The sequence below is a fragment of the Podarcis raffonei genome, chromosome 2 (genome assembly GCF_027172205.1).
Source record: "Podarcis raffonei isolate rPodRaf1 chromosome 2, rPodRaf1.pri, whole genome shotgun sequence".
NCBI lineage: Eukaryota > Metazoa > Chordata > Lepidosauria > Squamata > Lacertidae > Podarcis > Podarcis raffonei.
This window is the reverse complement of record NC_070603.1, coordinates 72,926,623-72,947,868: the sequence shown is the minus strand read 5'-3', so window position 1 is coordinate 72,947,868 and position 21,246 is coordinate 72,926,623. Positions and strand designations below refer to the sequence as shown.

Here is a 21,246-nt window from a genome sequence, read left to right as displayed (position 1 = left end):
ATGGGTAAAGAGAGCAAGAAGCAGGTCACATCATTGCAAAGGTCCTGTCTACATTATTGGGTCTCAAAAACTGAAGCAGATCCCATAAATTCTGTACTGGACAACCCCAACAGTATTCGCAAGAACTACTGCATTGAAAGTGCTATGGAGCTGAGCAAATGTATCCTTGAAATGCCACGAAAACTAGTCTGACTATGACAACAGGATTACGACCACCACTCCATATCAAGATCCTGCTCTTACCGTTACAAGAAAGACTAAGTCAAGTGTGATTGTCAAGGAGTGGCTGGATGAAGAGGAGCAGTGGGAAGCTCCAGCCGAAGAGCCCCCTGGAGAAGCAAGAGAGAAAGAAGGTTTACATCAAGAATTGTGGTGGTGGGACTCTGAAGACACATCAGAGGAGGAGGGAGGCTGCGAGGCAGAAGAAGCAACAGGTTTGAGGGAAAGAAAAGAGCTAGAGGCAGAAAGCAGAACACAGTGCAGACAGAGACAGGCTGAGACCTGAAAGAGAGGAGGAAGAGGAAGGGACAAAAGCTGCACCAGCTTCTCAGCAGCTGCCTGGTCCCACTGTAGTAAGCTCCACTTCCCCTTTGACTCCAAGGTCACACAGGGCTTTGCATGTAGCTGAACAGAAAGCTCAGAAAGCCCATGAGGGTACCCTCCCCACTGGAGTTTACACCAGTTTGAGAGACATCCAGAGGAGGAGGTTTAGGAGGAAGCATCAAGGGCCAAGAGCCAATCTTGGCAACATCACCACTGAGGAAAGCTGTGCCTCCATGCTCTCTGCTTGTATACTATTTTCTGGAATAAAAACCTGGGTTTACTTTGAGTCTCTGTGTCTCCGTTCTGACCTGCCAATGAGTCAGCCCTGAGAGTATGCCTCGCCCTGTGCGTTGGGGTGATAACTATCTGAATTAGTCCCATGGATGCCATGCAAACTCAAGCTAGCCCTGACGCAGCCTCAGCATGATGTTGATGCCACCCAAAACAATAATGTCCAACGTGACCCTGGAGACAACCTTGGTCAGGCAGGCCATTGGGCATCAGGGTGGGTGGTACACCAGCAATGTCCTGCAGTATGTGCAGTTTGACCTTGAGGCTCCACCATAGCATTTCTTCTGGCTACTCCCGGTTGCCTCAGTTCCAGCTTCTCTGTCAGGAGTTGCTCATGACAGGGGCAAGTAGCTTGGCAAGGCCAGGGATGCTGTTCACTTCAGAGTTTGCTTGCAATTGTTGTTCTACCCACCCCCACCCCCACGCCTAGCAATATACTATAAATATATCCCATTATTATCTTCAGTTATCAGACAAGAGCTAATTTTCAGGCTTCTCTCTTGTCCCAAGAGTGTTTTTCTGAGCTATAGGCTGCAGACCTGAGTTTTGACCCACTTAACAGTTGTGCACAAAGAGACCTCATTCTCTATGGATCTACAGTAGTGGTAGCAGTAGCCAACAATGTGCCTTCCAGATAATAGTTGGACTACAGCTCCCATCATCCCTGTTGCTTGGTCATGAAGGCTGGGGCCAATGGCAGCTGTAGGCCCATAATGCCCAGAGGGATCTGCAGCAAAGCTTGGAGAGGGGTCACATCTGTGGTTAGTGCCATTATTTTGTTTTTTCACTAGATGACACTAGGCTTTATTGTATCTGGATGGAGTCAGGGATTTTCTGTTTCTGTGTCTGTTCTCTTCTTGTTGAAGGGAGACAACTAAGGGAGACAGTTAAGTCTTCTAAGCCTTCCATCACGGCGTTGAACCTGTCTGCAGAGCAATGAGACCCTTCCCCACTGGAGCCCCTGATTTCCAAATTCTCCCCTCACACGCAATATGCACAGGCCTTAATCCAAATGTTTGTGTTTTTGAATCTCACAGGACACAAGTTTAAGCAAGCAGGTTCATCTAGGTAAAACCAGAATATAAAGTCAAGCATACAGTACTGTATAAGAAAATGAATGCAAAAATAGCACTCTGTCTTAACTAAAATTCTGACAGGGCTGTTAAATGCATTACAGTTTTCCAGCATGTAATGTCATAATGTGTGAAGCAGCTCTTAGCTAGAGATGGAAAACGCTGTTGATTCCGATTAAGGTAACTTGTTAGTTATGAAGTAAATTACCATGCCATTGTAGATAAGTGTTGCTGGCTCTCAATCAGTCAGAGAGCAAAACAAGCCACTCACTCGCAGCATCTGGCAAGCTAGATTCCCGAATGGTCTCACTCATGTTGCTGCCTACAAGGGACGGGGGGGGGGATGGGATCCACTCGCCTTTATGGGAAAGAAATTCCCAATTTCAAGTTTCAGGTATAGAAGGGTTTGTCATTGTTGTGTTGCCAATGCAAAAGCATTGTAAATTTGATTTCTACCTGGGAGCAGGAAAGGGAAAGAGATTTTTCTGCTGTCTGTTAGGAAAGAGCTACTTGTGAGTAGCTTCCCATACATATTCCATAGAAGTCTTTGTGGGGGATTTAATGGTGTGCTATTACAGACACTCCATCTGCACAAGAATAGCAGCTTGCCATATGGAACAATCCCCCTTCCCCTGTGCAATGTTCTGGGAGTCCCCCCAAGCCTACTTGGGGGGTGGGTGCAGAAGGAAAACCCCATTGTACAAGTGGAAGTCCTTGTGTCAGGCTTCTGCTGGCAGGGTTTGTTAGGTGAATTTGTCTTTCTCTGAAAGTTTAAGCTTTGCCTCTGACAGACCTTTATTACACAAAATGGCTGTATTGCAGCCAAAACATATACCAGACAGTACAGTAGTGTGCACTGTGCCTCCCTTATTCTGTGCTTCTTCGTTTGGCATGAATGTGCCATATGGAGGCTTGAACTATGCCAGGGAAGGGGGCAGGTGGAGTCATACTGTGCTTCTTCTTCACCTGCTCAAACTGTTATTAGCTTTTCCAGATAGAATCTGTGCATGAGCCAATGAGGGGTGGAAGACAGCACCAACCCGCCCAGATCTTTGCATATGGAACCTTATAAATGAGTCAAGACACAGCACCGAATAGCTGAGGAACCAGCTGTGTGACCTGGATCAGCTCAGTCACGGGAACAAGGGGAAGTGGCTAACTCATGCTTTATTGCAGGATTCCGCCTCATTTGATGTGAGCTATTTAGACAGTTGATCTTCCTGCCTGTCTGCTCCCGCACTGAGCCACTGCCCCTTTAATGGGGCGTCTAACACGCTGGCACTGTTTTTATTACCTGCACCGACCTTGAAGTGCCAAAAAAGGTGGACAGAACTTCCTTTGAAACTTTGCACAGGCTGTTGCTACAGGAAAAGGTGCATCTTTGTCAACACTCCTGAGTTTGGGAGATATTCCATCACATGGGTGGGTGGGTGTGTACACACACACACACACACACACACATATGCCTGCTGGGTGGAAGTACTCAAATGGCTTGGGCTTATTTTCTCCCTCCCTCCCTATATACAAGAGGGAAAGGAAATGGGTATGATCTCTAACATCTGCTGCTTTTAAACCGGATGAGAGATCTCAATAGTGAGAAATGGGATACTGTACTGAAACATCATCTTCCTCATCCAGCAGTTTGCAGAAGAGTAAAGATCAGTCAAATGCTACACCAAAGCAAAATCCAGTTTCTGGCTCATGAACGTCTTCCCTACTTTCACTAGTATTTCATAGCAATCCCGATGCTTTTCAGCAGCTGCACAGTTCCTTCGAAGCATCTACACCTTCTGATTCATGGCTTGCACACAGAAAATCACCTTTTCCATGTTTTTATTCTATTTCCAAACTCATTGTACCTGCATGCAGGCAACAAAGGAAAGAAATTGAGGGAGTGGGTGCTGCTTACAACAGTAGCAACTCTTACCAATAGTAGTGTGGGAGTCAAATTTATTCCCTCTTGACCCCATTTGATGGAGAGTCCAGTCCTCTAGTACTTGTGTGATAAGACCCTTCCCAGATAATCTATAAATAATATACACAAGTTTTCCTGTGGGCCTGTTGATTTAGGGGATAGAGGTCTCTCCACCCACATAACGGGTTCAGGAATGGCAGTCCGTTTAGCTTGCAACTCATCTCACAATGATAAATGTGTGCTTGGCTTGGACTCAGAAACCTCTGCTGAGCCCAAACTCTGCATAAGACTTAAGACTGGATACAACCATATTTAAAACCTAATTTAAAACCTAACAGATAGACCTAGATCCCAAACACATTTTGTTCAGGAACGTGGTTTTGTCAACTTGTTGCTTTTCAATCTGCTTACTTCATTTTGCTTGAAAACTTCATTGTGCCATTGGGAAATGAGTAGCTCCTGGCTAGTTAGTTCTGTGACATGCATCTGTGCAAAGGTGTTGCTGAATAGCAGCACAATGATGTCCAGCATAATCTAAGCACTTTATGTTAGTGATGCGAATTGTTAAGTGATAAACCTGAACTGGTAAGTGATGAACAGCCATATTCACTTGCACCAGGTACTTGATCTTAGGACCAATCCAGGTGGCCACTAGGTTGGTGGCAGCTGCTTGAAAATTCATGGGCAGTTGCCATGATACACAGGGTTCTGCTTCTGCCATACCACTGCAAGAAAGGGTTTAGAGTGGCACCTGCTTGCTTGTGGCGAAGGGTGGGCACATCACAGTATCTGGTACACACAGGTGATGGGAGCCAGCATGTGTTAGCATTTTTTCCACAACTGCCGCCCATCTAGTGGTTGTAGGAACAGACCCCCTAGTTAAGTACATCAAGGGCTTAACATTGTTGATGGGTTTTATAGTGTTGTGAGCCACCTTGGTCCTTCTGGAGAATTTGTATTTACAAATAAATAATTTCCATTTTACTATTTAACACGGTGTAAGCCGGACGCGGGTGGCACTGTGGGTTAAACCACAGAGCCTAGGGCTTGCCGATCAGAAGGTCGGTGGTTCAAATCCCCATGACGGGGTGAGCTCCCGTTGCTCGGTCCCTGCTCCTGCCAACCTAGCAGTTTGAAAGCACGTCAAAGTACAAGTAGATAAATAGGTACCCCTCTGGCGGGAGGTAAACGGCATTTCTGTGCGCTGCTCTGGTTCACCAGAAGCGGCTTAGTCATGCTGGCCACATGACCCGGAAGCTGTACGCCAGTTCCCTCGGCCAATAAAGCGAGATGAGCGCCGCAACCCCAGAGTCAGCCACGACTGGACCTAATGGTCAGGGGTCCCTTTACCTTTACCTTTAAGCTTTGGCTGTTTTGCTGGTTTTCTAGTTATCACTACAACAGGAGCAATGATCAAGAACTGTGCTTCCAAGCAGCAGGCTATAAATTACAGAGTACATGAAGCAACCCAGCTGCAGAGCATGTACTGCACCATTCAAGCATTTATCTTAGCACAGGGAAACTGGAAGGCATGGTAGCTGCTTGAACATTCCTTTTTTGTGTTTGCTTCCTCAGCTAGTTGGGTGCAGGCAGCTGCCACCATGTGCAAGATCAAACTTTTTGTCACACCTTAGAAAATGTATTTTTTAAAAAGTATATTTGGTGCAGGAGATGCATGGCCAGAGGGAGGGAGGTGCCATGCAGCTACCATGCAGCCAGTGGTCATACAGATAAGTCCCTAGCAAGTACTTACCTGTAGAATCTCTATCTGCCATTTTCCTTTACAGGTGCTTGCATTTCAGATGCAAAATGTGTGCATTTATGGGCTTGGGTGTTGGCAAACCCTCCACGGTTATTGAAGGATGCTACTAATCTTATTTTCTTTATTAAAAAGAAATCACTCTTTTTTTCCTTTTCACAGGTGCGAGTGTTCACCTTTTCTGTTGGACAGCATAACTATGACGTCACTCCTCTGCAGTGGATGGCGTGTGCTAACAAAGGTAGGGAGAGTGGCTGAAGTACAGAATTACCTCTTGTTAGCCTGTCAAGCAGAATGTGAGAGGGGAGAAACTATCCTCTGCTGTCAGAAGAGTGGAGGCGAAAGTTAGCTTTCTGTTTTCCAGAGTAGACCAGTGTAAGCAACTCGTTCCACTGAGCCAGTGATGCTCAGCTATTATTCATAGTTTAATTGGTTTAGTTTTACATAATCAGCATGATTAGTGTGATGAAGACAGTGAAGGCCAAGCAACATTTCTTATTCAAGAACCGGTAATCTCTGATGTGAACAATCTTGAGTCAGCCCACCCGGCATCCAGAATCAAGAAATGGTCTGGCACGTGTTCTAAGTATAGTTTTTAAAGGAATGTTGCATGTGGAACATGGTACTGATAACTGATGTTTGCATACCCTGTATCTTGCATAAATTGACCCTAATAGTTCCACATTCCAAGGCCCTTGTCTGAACTTACTTATTCCACTTCACCTTCAGTCACCTGTAGTTATGCATAGCCATTTGCATCAGAAAGTGGATGGAAATCCACATTCGGATTCACATCCAGGTGATATAATGCAGTGTTGATAGACAACATCTCCGTCCACCGTTCCTGATCCTAAAGTGAGGCCAACATCTCTCTCCAAGGGAGCATCACCTTGTCCGGATTGGGACAACCATTTTTATAGCCCCTATTTGTTTAACTTTATACTTACTTCAGCTGGATCTCCTGGTCTCTAAGCCATCAGATTAATCTAGTGAATAGTCTTCAGCTATTACATCAGACCTTGTTTCAGTCACCTCTCCTAATTGTACAAAAACTATTCAGGCACCCAGTACCTGAGAACACATCTTCGCAACATAGGTAGCAGGGGTTGTGAATTAAATCACTTTCATTCATAGCTTCTTAGATCTATAACCTGCCCTGTCCCATCATTCAGGACAACTTACATGCATTAATGAGACTTCCATCCTCACTGTCTGTTCTCCCTTTTCTCTCCTTCCAGAACACTTAACAGGGTTTTTTTCCTGATAACCCAAAAGCTGAATTTTAGGGGAACATTATAATGAAACTCTGGGGTATATTTTTGGTGGACATGTACTTATGTGCACAATCATCTTGTGTTTTCTAGTTCAAAAGAATCACTTCGTTGTCTAAATACTATTTTGATGGAGCCCCCCCCCAAAAAAAATCCACTCTAACATTAGTTTGTGAAAATAGATCATAGATGCTCTTGTCTTCACTCGCCATTCAGATACGCCTACGGAGAGCTTCTCTCCACTGGACTAACTCTTTCCATGGCTACCAAGAGCTCAGCCAAGAGAACCAGCTGCTGTCTGTCTGCTCACCTAAGGAAAACTTGAGACCAATATCTCAGCAGCAAAGTATATAAACAGTTTGGGCAAAGCACTTTGCTCTTTGGCAAAGAAAGGAAGCCTACGAGAAACAGGGAGGACGTTTCCGTAACAGCAAGCATTCTGTCACAGTATGTACTGCTTGGCTGAATATTCTGCACAGCTGCAGCACAGAGAAAACAAGAGCCTTCCCAGCACGCTGCCACTAATTATAGCTGCAGATAAATATAATATTTTTGTTTGTTTATATATTTTAGCATTTACAGGCCATATTTCTACTGAGAGGTGGTACCCGAAACAGTGTATGAAAGAGAGGTGGGGGAACCTCTGGCCCATGGGCTGGAGGCAGTCTTATGCGGACTTCCCCATCCAACTGCCCTTGTCCCCTCGTTGCCTCATGCACTTGTTTGCATTAGCCCTACCTAAGACTGGGATGTGGCCTCTAGAAGGGTAGCTACACGGGTGGCACTGTGGGTTAAACCACAGAGCCTAGGACTTGCAGATCAGAAGGTTGGCGGTTCAAATCCCCACGATGGGGTGAGCTCCCGTTGCTCGGTCCCAGCTCCTGCCCACCTAGCAGTTCGAAAGCACGTCAAAGTGCAAGTAGATAAATAGGTACCACTCCGGAGGGAAGGTAAACGGCGTTTCCATGCTACTCTGGTTCACCAGAAGCTTCTTAGTCCTGCTGGCCACATAACCCGGAAGCTGTACGCCGGCTCCCTCAGCCAATAAAGCCAGATGAGCACCGCAACCCCAGAGTCGGTCATGACTGGATCAAATGGTCAGGGGTCCCTTTACCTTTACCTTTTAAGACTGGGATGTGGCCTCTAGAAGGGTAGCTACAAGGGAATGCCTCCCTCAGGCTACAAAGGATTCCTCCCTTTGTTGTAAAACAGTCAAAATTTTGGACTCTAAGCCGCAAACATAAAGAAATCATTCATCAGCAGCAGCATCAAGAAACCAGACACGCAATAAGAATCAGGGAGCATCGCTTGATAAAATAATTCATAATCAGGGGGGAAACAGCAGCTGTTAAAAACATCCAGGTAATCCTGTGGGGAACATACCAAGTTTCCCCTTGCCTATGAAAGGTAAACAGGGTAAGGGTCAAATAAAGACCAAGTGTTCCATTGTGTAGGTGCCACAGCTCCATAGCTCCATTTCCTCACAGCTCTCATGCCTGAAAAGGAAGGGGGAATAGCAAGATGCGGATCTGGGTTGGAAGGGAAATGGCACATGTCCCATGGGCTAGAGGCTGGTTCGTCATCATGCATGAAGCATCTAGTGTTCTGCAGTTTACCTCTTGCATTTAAATTTGTACAGGACAATCATTTGCCATTTATACTTTTCCCTCAGGGAGAAAAATGGGATAAAGCACTGTGTGTGTGCATTCAAAACATTTTTTTGGCTACCTTTCTAAACAAATTCAAAAATCCACAGTAGGGCAACGCCTTTATTAGGCAAACCAAAATGTCACAAAGTAACATGCAAGCTTTTTGAGTTCTGCAGAACTCTTCGTCAAGCTAGATGGTGAACAAAGCAATGGAGGGAAGAGAGGAGCAAAAAAGTGTGCAGGGTTTGAGGTTGGAGCCATGCAGTCTGCATCAGGCCACAATTATAAAGCACAAAACTGAAAGATACAGTGTTGTTTAAACTTTTTAAAATTACAAAATTCAGAGATAAGCAACATCTTAAAATATAAAACAGCCAGCAAAAACAAATGATCAAAACCCCAACGAAGCAACAGTAAATCAAAAGATCAGCAGCATATTGAATAAAATAAGACCATGCCAGTTAAAAGCCATTTGGATCAGTGGTAATTTATTATACTGGATCTGTTTCTGCTTCTTTAAAAGTATGCAAGGTCATATGTTACACAGATGAAAGGTTCTATGTAACTTAAAAGCTTGCATGTTGTTATGCTAACAGATTAGGATATCACTTTCCATATTTTGTCTCTTATTCTGCAAGACCAGTATGGCAGCATCTGCCTATGCTTTACAAAGGCCTCCCTGTTGTTCCCTGCTGTCCACCCCTCCCATTCCCTGCCGTCTGAAGTTCCCTTTGTTCATCACATTCAGTCCCCTTTAATCTCCTTCACCTTCCTCTGTATCTGAAGCCTCCTGTCTCTGCCTCTCATTTATCCAAGATTGCCTCATCTGCCCTTTTGTTCAGCAGCTCTGGCTTTCCTTTCACACCTCCTGTATCTGTCAGCAGATGGTGGAGGCCTGTGAACCTTTGGGCTTGCAGTAATCCATCTTCCCATTGTCCTGTCCCATGAGAATACCTCTGGTCATTCATGCTCAAATTCCTATTTCTCTTCTTCTCTCCTTCGGTTCCTGGCCTTTTCAGCCTCACCTGAGTTGTGGTGACTTTCTATCAGCTGTACATGTAGTAGCTAATTCTCATTGGGGTTCGAATTATTTTTATTTATTTATTTTTTATTTACAACATGGTCCACAACAACTCATACATACAAACAAACCCACCACCATTGACAATTTAATTATCAAAATTAAACTCCTATCCCCTTACACACACAAAATAAAATAAAAATAAGAGACTTCCTTTATCCTGTAAATGGCCTCCTTATTTACTTCTTGTATACTGTTTCTTTTATATGTGATTATTACATTTTTTCCAAATTATGACTTTAAAAACCGCAAAGTCTCCTATAGAAATTAATCAAAACAAGTCCAGGTGTATATTTTGGGGCACTGTTTGGTAAAGTATTCTTCATTTTCCCCATTCTTTTTAGAATTCTTGTCTCAGTTGTCCCCTAATTGCCGCTATTAATCTGGCCAATTCAGTATAATCTGTTAATTTATCCTGCCATTCCTTTTTTGTTGGCACAAATTCTATTTTCCAATTTCTGGCAATTAAGGTCCTTGCCGCGCCTGTGGCATACAGGAATATTTTCCAATCCTCTTTTGCTATACCTGTGTCTGTTATTCCTAATAGGAAAGCTTCGGTATTTTTCACAAAGTTATATTTAAACTTTTTTAAAAAATCATCATATACTATATTCCAGATTTATTACTGTTATGTACTGAGTTGAATAGGGTCCAAAATGCAGCAGTCTGATTGGTCCTAGAACAATAGGATTCAGAATGCAGCAGCCTGATTGGTCCTAGAATAATAGGCTCCAGAATGCAGCAGTCTGATTGGTCCACAGGAGCCACCCAATCCAGCTCCAGGTAGAAGTGAATCCGCGACCTGATTGGCCTACAGGAGAATCCCAGAATTAGCCAATCACGTGAGGCCCATTGTGTAAATAATGTATATAAAGCAGACATTCTGGGGGAACTTCCATTCCTCCTCACCACTATGAGCTGAATAAAGAGCATGAAATCCACTCTTGATTCCAAGTATATTTCAATTACAATGCTTTTTCAGGATGCCTTCGTGTGTATGTATCAGGGCATCTTACTTAGCAGCCTTTATTGCACATCTTTGTATGCATGGAAGTGCTTTGGTTTCTTCTGCATCCCAGCACAGGAGCTTGCCAAGAGAGGCATCCCAGAGCTTTGATGCGTGCACTCATATCAGGCAGACATGTGGCTGTTGCCATTTTCTGACCACTTCCTTGCACATTTCCCCCACTCCCACATCATCACATCAAGTGAAATAATGTCAGCAGCAATTGTCATAATCTGTTTTCAGCGTTTTGTTGATCAGGCTTGAGGAGCTCTTCACCAGAGGCACAACTGTTTCCTGCCTCAACTGCTTAACTTGATTAATTAATTTGTACTAAGACAGAGCTTGCTAGGGTTTAGCCCCAGAAACTGTTGTCAGTGTCATGGCTCAACTCCAGGGCATTTGAAGAAATAATGAAGAATAAGGGGCCTTTGATGATGAATGCTTGTGCCAAAATAGATTTCTTAGTCTTTAAGGTGCTACAGGACTTTGTCACAGAGCAGCACAGAAATTATCTCCCTTGTGCTTGTGAGGGCCGCCTTTTCACCAAGTAAACAAACCCTTCTGCACCCAACTGGCATTAATCGGGAGGCCCTTGTAATCTGTTTTAACTGTTTTTAATATTGCCTAATGATGTAAGCCACACTGGGGCATCATGATGAAAGCCAGCAAGAAATCTAGCAAATAATAATCAGAGTGATTTCCTAGAAGACATCATTGCCAACACCTTCATCTTAGAAAGCAAGGTCATTTTGGACCAGTGGCCACATATTGAATTTTTAGAGAGTGCTGTAGGCACTAGTCACAAAAGGCCTGCTGTGCAGGCATGGCAAAATAAAAAAGTAAAGTAACAACCCCCTCAAGCAACCTTATACTTACAGTATGAAGTCAGCTATGTTCTGCTGACCCTGACTGTGGTGATCACACAATTTTGGCCACATACAAACCCAGTTATGTTGTTGATTTCTAATAACAACAGGGAGCATTCCTCAGTACCAGGAAAATATAGTCGGGGGCACCTGCCCAGAGGCGCCAGTTAAAGCCTTTGTGGGCACCAAGATGCCTTTGGGTGCTGAATTGATGACCTCTGAACTAGACATCACATATGCATATCATAAAACACCAGTGGGTTTTGTGTGGGTTTTTTAAAACAAAAAGCAGCCCCAGGCATCTATTTGGATTGAAGGCGTTGGGGCAGGAGCTGCCAGCCACATTTCTGCTCCAAATTGTTCCTCAGCCACATTCCACCCCACATTTCCTTGGAAATGCTACTTGTCTTCTCAAGATTTTGGTCTTCCGAGGCTGATTTCCATTTTTTACAGCCGCAAATTCTTCATTGTATATAATTGCATGTAGCATCTACTTTACCACTGCTAAAGGTAAAGGACCCCCAACAGTTAAGTCCAGTCGCGAACGACTCTGGGGTTGCGGTTCTCATCTCACTTTACTGGCCGAGGGAGCCGGCGTTTGTCCGCAGACAGTTTTTCCGGGTCATGTGGCCAGCATGACTAAGCCGCTTCTGGTGAAACCAGAGCAGTGCACAGAAACGCCGTTTACCTTCCCGCCGGAGCGGTACCTATTTATCTACTTGCACTTCGTGCTTTCGAACTGCTAGGTTGGCAGGAGCAGGGACCGAGCAACGGGAGCTCACCCCGTGGCAGGGATTCAAACCGCCAACCTTCCAATCGGCAAGCCCTAGGCTCAGTGGTTTGGACCACAGCAAAGGAATAGATTTTGGCAGCCATTTATGTTATCAAGGTCCTACTGTTGGCTTTGGTTTCCTTTCGTTATTTTCCTCCCTGACAACTATATGACTATCCCAACTGTGGCTTTCACTTGCCTCCCTGTATTTTCTCGGTGACCTTTCAGAAACCTATTTAGTGCCCTCCCCTATGGATGAAGGCTCTGTTCTCCCCTTTTCTCTCCCTGTGCCCTTTGTTCTGAGTGGCATGAGGAGGAGCTGAGCCTTTGCTTCTTGAGAGCTTTGTCATCTCCTGCTGCTAGTGCCCCCAGGCCTCTGGTTCTGACATCAAAGGCATTTTGAGAGCAATAGTGACATCACATGCAGGAAGGAGCTGCACTGAAAACAGCAGGTGCTCCTGAACCAGAAAGAAATGAGTTTAGGCAGATAAAGCAAGAGGGATGTCCAACTGTTTGTTACTGGCTACCACTTTAAGTTTACTTACCAACAAGAATAAAAAAGGGGCATATAATTTAAGAATATGAGGACAAGGGAGTCCACTCTCATTGTATTCCAGCAATTGAATAGGACGCAAAAATGATACAGTTAGCAAGAAGAAGCTGTAGGTCTAGGAGGAAAATTTGTATTGAGGGGAAATTCAATTCGTTAAAGCACCATAATATGAATCTGGCCTTCTTGATTGCCCCCAGTAGTAACTTTTTCAACCATTACAACTATGGCCTACTTCATATTATGTAATGCTTCAGTTACATTACCGAACAGGAGTAAGTTCCAGGAGCAGCTTTCTATGTGAGCAGTAAATATTGAGACTTTGGGAAGTTTTGCAATATCATTTAATTTACATTTATACACACTGGGCATGGTAGATTAGCATACCCCCCCAAAAAAATTTGGGAGAAAACTTTGGGGCACCCCACACCATCCCACTGACCCCATTGCTCGCCAGCTTGCCCCCTCCCTGCCGCCGACCCCTTGTAGGTTCCAAGCCTTTACCTAAGGATCTGTTTCTGTGGAATGAAGGATGGTGGAGCCTGTTGTGTCCTTACGATATATGCTTTATTTACAGAGCATTGACACCCCAGAAAGGTCTTGCTTCTCCCATAGCCACAGCTATGGGAATCAAACAGGAATCCAGCATAGCTCTGTCTCCCCCAGATGTCCAGCCTGCCGTTTCTCACTTCTAGCTCTAACACATAACTCCCAACTCTGGCCTTTGTCTTTCTAACTACCAGGGGGTTTTTTCCAGCCGGAAATCGCTTCTGGCACCTCTAAGGTGGGCACCATTGCCAATATAAGAGAACAATGGTGAGTTCCAGCATCTCTTTTTCTAGAAAAATAGCACTGCTAACTATCATTTTTCATCTGGCACAGAGCCACTTCCTTTGTTCCTTTAATGGCTCAAACTTAGAGGGCCTGGCTATTCCAGGAATTAAATCCATGCTGGATCCAGAAATTAGAAGGGGGCTCAGGTATACAATCTACCTCCCACAAACTCATAGCAATAATGTATTGCAGTGGTACCTTGAGTTACAAACGCCTCAGGTTACAAACGCTTCAGGTCACAAACTCTGATAACCTGGAAGAGTTACCTCGAGTTGAGAACTTTGCCCCAGGATGAGAACGGAAATTGTGTGCTGGCGGCGCAGCAGTAGCAAGAGGCCCCATTAGCGAAAGCACGTCTCTAGTTAAGAACAGTTTTAGGTAAAGAACGGACCTCCAGAACAAATTAAGTTCGTAACTAGAGGTACCACTGTAGATCCAAGAGAAGTACTAGCCTTTACTTGCATGCAGTGCAGCTTGAATGTTTGTATTACTATTTCCCCATATAGCCACTTAATTGCTGGGGTAGACAGCCTTAGAGCAGCATTTTTGTAGATCGAGTAGTACATTGGGGTCTGGGATGATAGATAGTCCTGTGCTACTTATAGCCAAATGCACATCTCAAGGATGTACTAACATATTTAAGCATTATTGTTCCTCCACTCTTCAGCCAAAAAAGTCTCCAGAGTGACTTATGGGTCAGTCTTTTTAAAAACCAAGGCAATCCCAGTCCTCAGGTTTACACAATGAAAGTAGAAAATACTGTATAAAACAACTTTTATTGGAAAAGTTCTGCCTAACAGCAACTATTTCCAAGAACATTAAACTTGAAAAGCAACAGAAACCAGACAAACTTTAACAAGAAACTAATGACCTTCTATGTGAATAAATAAAACAAAATAAATTACACATTCAAGTTTTGTGCAATGCCTTTGAGTACAAAGAGGGAAAATCATAGTTCTACAAGCTCATCATGTCAGTCAATATTTTATACAATTAAGTTTCTCAAGGATTATTAAAACATGTGAACAGAAAATGTGTGAGAGAAATGGCCATTGTATCTTATTCATTCTTCCATCATTTGGCACTTGTTTTCTGTCAGTACCTCTATTTCCCTGTCTACAGAAAATAATGGCACAGTGTCCTTCATTTATTGTGGATGAATTTACCATAAATGAGGGAAGTCGTAGAGAAATAGATAAAGATGTCATATACAGAGTTCATAGGGGGGCTGCTAAACAGATATGGTAACTAAATAGGCAGATGCTTCAGAGTGATGGGCAGCACTGTGGACAGCTAGGTTCACAGATGCTATAGATGGGCCAATAGTTGCACTGGGTAGAGTAGTCCACTAATGTGCTTGATGGACAGATGCCATAGACCAGTAGATAGAGCAACAGACATTTGCTGTAAAAGCCTCGGATGCTAAATGGACTGTAGTTATTATTATTATTATTGCTGCTGCTGCTCTCAAGTTGGCCTCGTGCTCTTTCCATCATGTGGCATTCCCCTTGGAAAGACGTGGAAGATTTTAGCTACAACCATCCCGGGCAGCAGCTGCAGAGCAAGCAATGCAGGTTCATCGCCCGCTATTTGATGTGCATTTTGTTTGTGTTTGCAAGAGGCATCAGGCTGCTGGCCAGCTCTTCCATGAGATCAGTTAACTCAGGGAGAAACAAGCTGGAGGTGTTTTTCCCCCTGCCTTAAAGGAAAATCTGCCTCTGCTGGGTAACTCTCCTTAGACGCTTTTTTCAAAGCTACAATGAAATGCAAGCTATATTTCTTTCTGCTGCTGTTGTGAACCTTTTACTGGCTTCAGAAATGCTGGAGTGACATTACTGAGGTTGCAACAACAAACCTAAAAGCAGGAATTGGACTTCTTCATCTCAGTGTTTGCTTGACCTGTACGTTCATGGTGGGCGCAAGCAGGCATTAGCTACGTGGTTGGGGACTGTAAAACAATTTGAACTATTGCAGGAGTAGCTGAAGCTGCTGTTTTCCAAGGGCTGTTTGCTTGTTGTTCACTCAGTATTTATAGGCTCTTTTGTAACAAAAAGTTATCAGGTCAGGGTATACTCTGGTTTCTCTTCAGATTGTAAAAAGCTATCAGGGCAACTTATGGAATAAAAACAAACATGTTAAAAACAACACGTTAAGGAGTATGATAATAAAATGTACAGAAAGGTCAATCCTCCGGGTACCATGAGTCCAAGCTATGAAGGGCCTTGAAGTGAAAAAGCAGCACTTTGAATTGGGCTCAGAAATGGAATGGGAACCAGTTAAGATGACAATGGCATATTTGTAAGCTCTGGCCCTAATTGTTCCCCTACGAAAAATTTCACCTCACGTCACTCTTCTGGGGACATTGTCGTGGGGGCCTGGTTGCCTTATCAAGCATATATACATTTTCCCTCAAGGGAAAAGATTCCCTGAAAGGAAGCTACATTGTAAGGTAATGTCCTTACCCAGAGCCATTTCATCTCACAATGCCTTTGGGAATCACTGTAAGTGGCACCAATTACAGTGGTACCTCAGTTTTCGAACGTAATCTGTTCTGGAAGACTGTTCGAGTTCTGAAATGTTCAAAAACCGAAAACTCAATAGCCGACAGCTAGGCCTCAGGATCTTCCACTCAGTGGAAGCCGTGTGGCATGTTCGACTTCCGAGGTGTGTTTGAAAACCAAAGCATCTACTTCTGGGTTTACGGCATTTGAAACCCAAAATGTTTGTCAACGTAGACGTTCAAAAACCGAGGTACCACTGTATTTCCTACAACGGGAAAATCTATTTTAAAAAGGGAACTGGGTCAAAGATAAAACTCTGCTACCAAAATCCCTTAAGCATGATTGGAAAGCCCTCTTTAGCCATAGATGTGGTGGAATCTTCTGAAAATCCCGATGTCTAATTTATCTACACATATTTTTTTTCCCCTAATTCCCATATCTCACCTTCATCTTATCAGCCAACTTTTTTTTGTTCTGCTAAGACCACGAACAATTCCTCCATATTATATGCATATGTACTCCAGATTTCCTAAAATAACCAGCACATAAACAGATACCTATTACGATGCAAATAACGATATAAAAATCATATGTATCATAATCATACAGTTGGAAGGGACCACGTGGGTCCTCTGATCCAACCGCTTGCAACGCAGGAATCTTTTTGCCCCGTGTGGGGCTCAAACCCACGACCTTGAGATGAAGAGACTCATGCTCTTACTGACTGTGCTATCTTGCTGTGGGTAAAATTATGCTGCAGAAATATAGTATAGCATGAAGCCTGACCCTTTTATATATATTATGCATATAATATACACTTCTTGCATATAATTTTGCATAAATGCAGTTGGTTTAAAAAACAACAACAACCCTGACAATGCATGAACAACTGAGACATAGGCAGGATCTCAATACAAGAGGTGTTCTGATGTGAACAAAGTTTGATCGGTTTGGAACCACCAAATTATGAGTATAGATTTGTTTAAAATGGGCTCATCCTCCATCCCTGCCTGTGTGCCAAGTATGTTTCCAGTCCCCTGTGACCTTTGTTCCTCCAACACTGTGACCCCCAGACACCTGAGAGACTCCTTTTGTCTTCAGTGCCTTAACCCATTCTCCCTCACTGCCCCAATGCCTGGAAATCCTGCGCAGAACACCCTCATGGTTTCATCTTATTTTCCTCGGATCCCAAAGGGATACTTACCTCAAGCTGAAGTGGAACCCAAGTGTGCATAATTGAATTTGCCCCCCACTCCTCCTTTGCTTATCTCAAATCCCATTTCTCTCTTTTGTTTGTTATCTGAACCTCTCCCCTCCACACCGCTGCTGAAAGTTAGATTTTGAGTTTCTCACAGCAGAAATCTATTTTTCTCGCTTTTGGGTATGAATGGTGTCTCATATATATATATATATATATATATATATATATATATATATATTCAATTCTTCACTTTCCACTTATTTGTGAAGGATAGGAATTACATCTCCACACCTTTTTCTGGTCCTTTAATATACACAATACATATCTCTTAGATCCAGTTGTAACAGCATGCAATGTGGCTTACCTGTGATGTGGCAAGCTCTGAGATCTGAAACAGGAGGCTGCTTTGGCCACAATCTAATCCATACTTTAGACTAATTAAAAACAATAAGATTATTCACAACTTGCTTGATTGTGGGGCTGGTGTGCTGAAATTGATGGGACACACAAGAGGGTTTGTTGATGAGTGAAGAGGTGCAATGCTAAAATGCACTTCTAAAGTTCTTTGTGTGTCATGCCTTTCTTGTCTCTTTTTTTAAAGGATATTATTTTGAAATTCCCTCCATTGGGGCCATCCGAATCAACACACAGGTAAGGAAACGAAACACAATTTGTCCAAACATATAATTTAAAGTACCTTTACTGGCATCTAACCTGATCTTTTGCCTAGCATAGGGCAAAAAATGTAATCCATATTATTCTTTCTGATTAGGTTGGGATGTATATTGTATGCCCATTTTTCAAGACTGCATTCACTACAGAGCCTGTAATGGCCAATAATAGCAGACTCAACTACCGTCTTGCTAAACATCTGCTCTATCTGTTAGGGAAAACCCAGTCTCTACTCCTTGGGTATTCTGAAGGAATTACAGAACATGAGGGGGATAAGAGCGGATGAGAGAAAATTGCGTGCCTTTTCAAATCTGGCTCTTGAGAAAAAGCGAAAAATGTTGCTTACAGCCTTGTACCTTCTCTTAGGAGACATTTTCATGTCCCTCTCGAAACGGCTCAACATTCCACTTAATGCAGTTCTGAGTTCAGCATCCAACAAAAACTCAAGTGCTGACATTGCACCCTCACATGTCCCTAGGAGCCGCCGCCAAGGGAGAGTGTCAGCCTAGTTATCAGTGTGCATTCTGCCAAATATGTGACTGGCTTTATTCTATCAAACCAGGGGGGGAAAGGATATACTGCCTTATAAAAATAAAGACATGTCTTTCAGCCAGTCAGAAAGCATTGGTCCATGTAGCAGCAGCCTTGAGGTCTTCGGGAGACGTCTTTCCTAGCTCTGCTACCAGGAATCTTTTAACTGGAGAGGCTGCAGAAGACTGAACCTGGGATTTTGTCCTTTCACACCATCTGTGCTCTCCAACTGAGCTGGAGCCTCTTCCAGTGCACTGCCCATGCTTCCAGATTAGCCTAATATCACCAAGTTAATAAAAGGACGAACAGCTGAACATAAATTCAAGTACAGTGGTACCTTGGGTTACATACGCTTTAGGTTACATACGCTTCAGGTTACAGACTCCACTAACCCAGATATAGTACCTTGGGTTAAGAACTTTGCTTCAGGATGAGAACAGAAATTGTGCAGCAGCAGCAGGAGGCCCCATTAGCTAAAGTGGTGCTTCAGGTTAAGAACAGTTTCAGGTTAAGAATGGACCTCCGGAACGAATTAAGTACTTAACCCAAGGTAACACTGTATTCACTACTAACCCGCAAGCCACTGTTATTCCAGCACTGGGTCCTCCGGGCTCACAAAGCCTTAGTCACTTACCCCACACTGCTCTGTGTTGGCACAGCCCCCTGTTATTTCGGTCTTAGAAACACAGCCTCCTCACACAAAGCTCTGCTAATATCATAACTTGAAAGGCCCCCTGCTGTCGCAGCACAGCCTCATCCATGGAGAAAATTCTCGCATCCTTGTTATATGGACTTGTATTTATGTGGCTAATTATTAAAACTTCGTGCTTGAATCAGCACGCAGAGGAGCAAGCCAAACTGCCCGATCTATCAAGCTATTAGAGTCGACATGCGGCGTGTGAGAGAGGGAGCTTGGGATGAGTTATTAGTGCCCTGGAAATGGGGTGACGAGGCAAAGCTAATAGCTTTCCATTCAAATGATGCCTAAATCTTCAGGCCAAAAGCCAAGGGGAAAATGGGGAGTAGGGTGGGGTGGAGAGAGGCAGAGACAGGAAGCGGGGGAAGATTGAGAAAAGGGAAATGCTATTCCTTTTTTTCTCAGCTTGACACTAGCTAACTGTAGGTAGACTGGATGCTTGGATATAGTAGCTCTAGAAGCTTTCAGCACTAAAAATCGTCGGCATATTAGCCCCACTGACAGACACTGTATGCTTCTTTTTGCAGCCATTAGATTCTTGGCAACGGATGCATGCAGCATTCTAATAAAAGTCAGTAAAAGCAGACAAATGAGAAAATAAATGTTAAGTTGTGACAGTCTCCTACCCCAGGAAGCAGGAATTTATTTATTTATTTAATTTGTGCCCCACCCTTTCTCCCAAACGAGCCCCGAGCAATAAACATATCTACATTTTTTTTGTGTAAATAAAAGGCATTCTAAAACAGTTTAAGAATTCTAAAAATAGTTGCAGTTAAAAACAGAACTGAAAGCAGAACACTTCCTTTCTACCTCCCCCATCGTAATGTAAGATATTTTTGCAGGAGTGAGGTGAATGGCACCCAGGGCATAATTTCTGCATGCTAAACCCAATCCAAACTAGGATTAGGGGTTGTGTAGAAAGCTAACTGAAATGCCACTATCCCTCAAAATTCTCACTTCCCTGCAGTTCTCCAGCCTCAAAATATATGCAAAAATTTGTATTTTATGGGAAGAATGGCTAAAATATATTTTTAGGGAAAATAACATACAAAAATACATTATATTAGAGGAAATTGCTTGCAAAAATACTTGTATTAGTCAAAATTAACTACAAATATGTGAATATTAGGATAAGTACACACTAAAATATGGAGGGAAATTGTGAGGTATTCTTTTTTTAATGACAAACTGAATTTAGGAATGGAAAAATGAGAAACTGCTAGAAAACAAAATGTACTTATTCATACATCCTGAACTGGCTTAGGACTAGGGTGCTCCTCTCTTTCATTTTTCCAAAGCAAGACCAAGGCATCAGGCTGCTCTGGTTTCAATTCAGTGAAGAGTGGGGGGGGGAAATTACCCTATAAATTAATAAGGAGCTCATTCTCTGAGTGTGGGTTCTTACGTAGCCAAAATAGAACCATCCACACATAAGAGGGAGAGATGTGATGAACAGACTTGGGGGAACCTCAGTGTTCACAAAGTACAAATATATTTAAAGAAAGAAAACTAAGGCCAGGCGGGGTGTGGTGGAAGACTCATAGCAGCCCACTGAAGACTGAGCATGTTCAGCAGGCATGGACTGCTGACTGCTGGTTTAGAATTTCAAATCCCTGATGTTCACTGGGAATTGTACCACTGTGAAGGGGAAACTGCAGTTCCCAAGATTCTGTTGGAGGGGAGGGAGAGTCCCCTAGCCTACCAACCAAGGCTGTAGCAAGGATTAAAGGACTGAGCTCATTGGAGAAAAATTTAGGTGCAGATTAAACAAATAAATCCAACAGAAAAATTGAGGAGGAGTGCTGGACTCTCCTCAATTTGTTCCCCAGGGGGCAGACCCAAGCAAGGGCCATTGGCTGGTTGAGCTCACCCCCGGGGGAATCCCCAGACCCAGGCTGGCCTGCCATAGGCCCATCTGCAGCCAGGCCTCCAGGCCTCCCCAGCTGACTGACCAGTCTCTGACCAGGCCCGTGGCCAGGCTGCAATGCCGCCTGACCATTTAAGGTAAACAGATTTAGATGCAGATGAAACAGA

General features: G+C 43.6%; 1 protein-coding gene across 2 annotated transcripts in view; it reads left to right on the top strand.

The window, feature by feature from the left end:
- Positions 1–21,246, top strand: part of CACNA2D2 (calcium voltage-gated channel auxiliary subunit alpha2delta 2) — a 518,774-nt gene that overhangs the window by 433,393 nt on the left and 64,135 nt on the right. For both annotated transcript variants that reach the window (XM_053377415.1, XM_053377414.1), the window contains exons 13-14: positions 5,744–5,822; positions 17,914–17,963. In XM_053377415.1, coding sequence (XP_053233390.1) covers positions 5,744–5,822; positions 17,914–17,963 — 129 coding nt within the window. The remainder of the gene's footprint in view (positions 1–5,743; positions 5,823–17,913; positions 17,964–21,246) is intronic.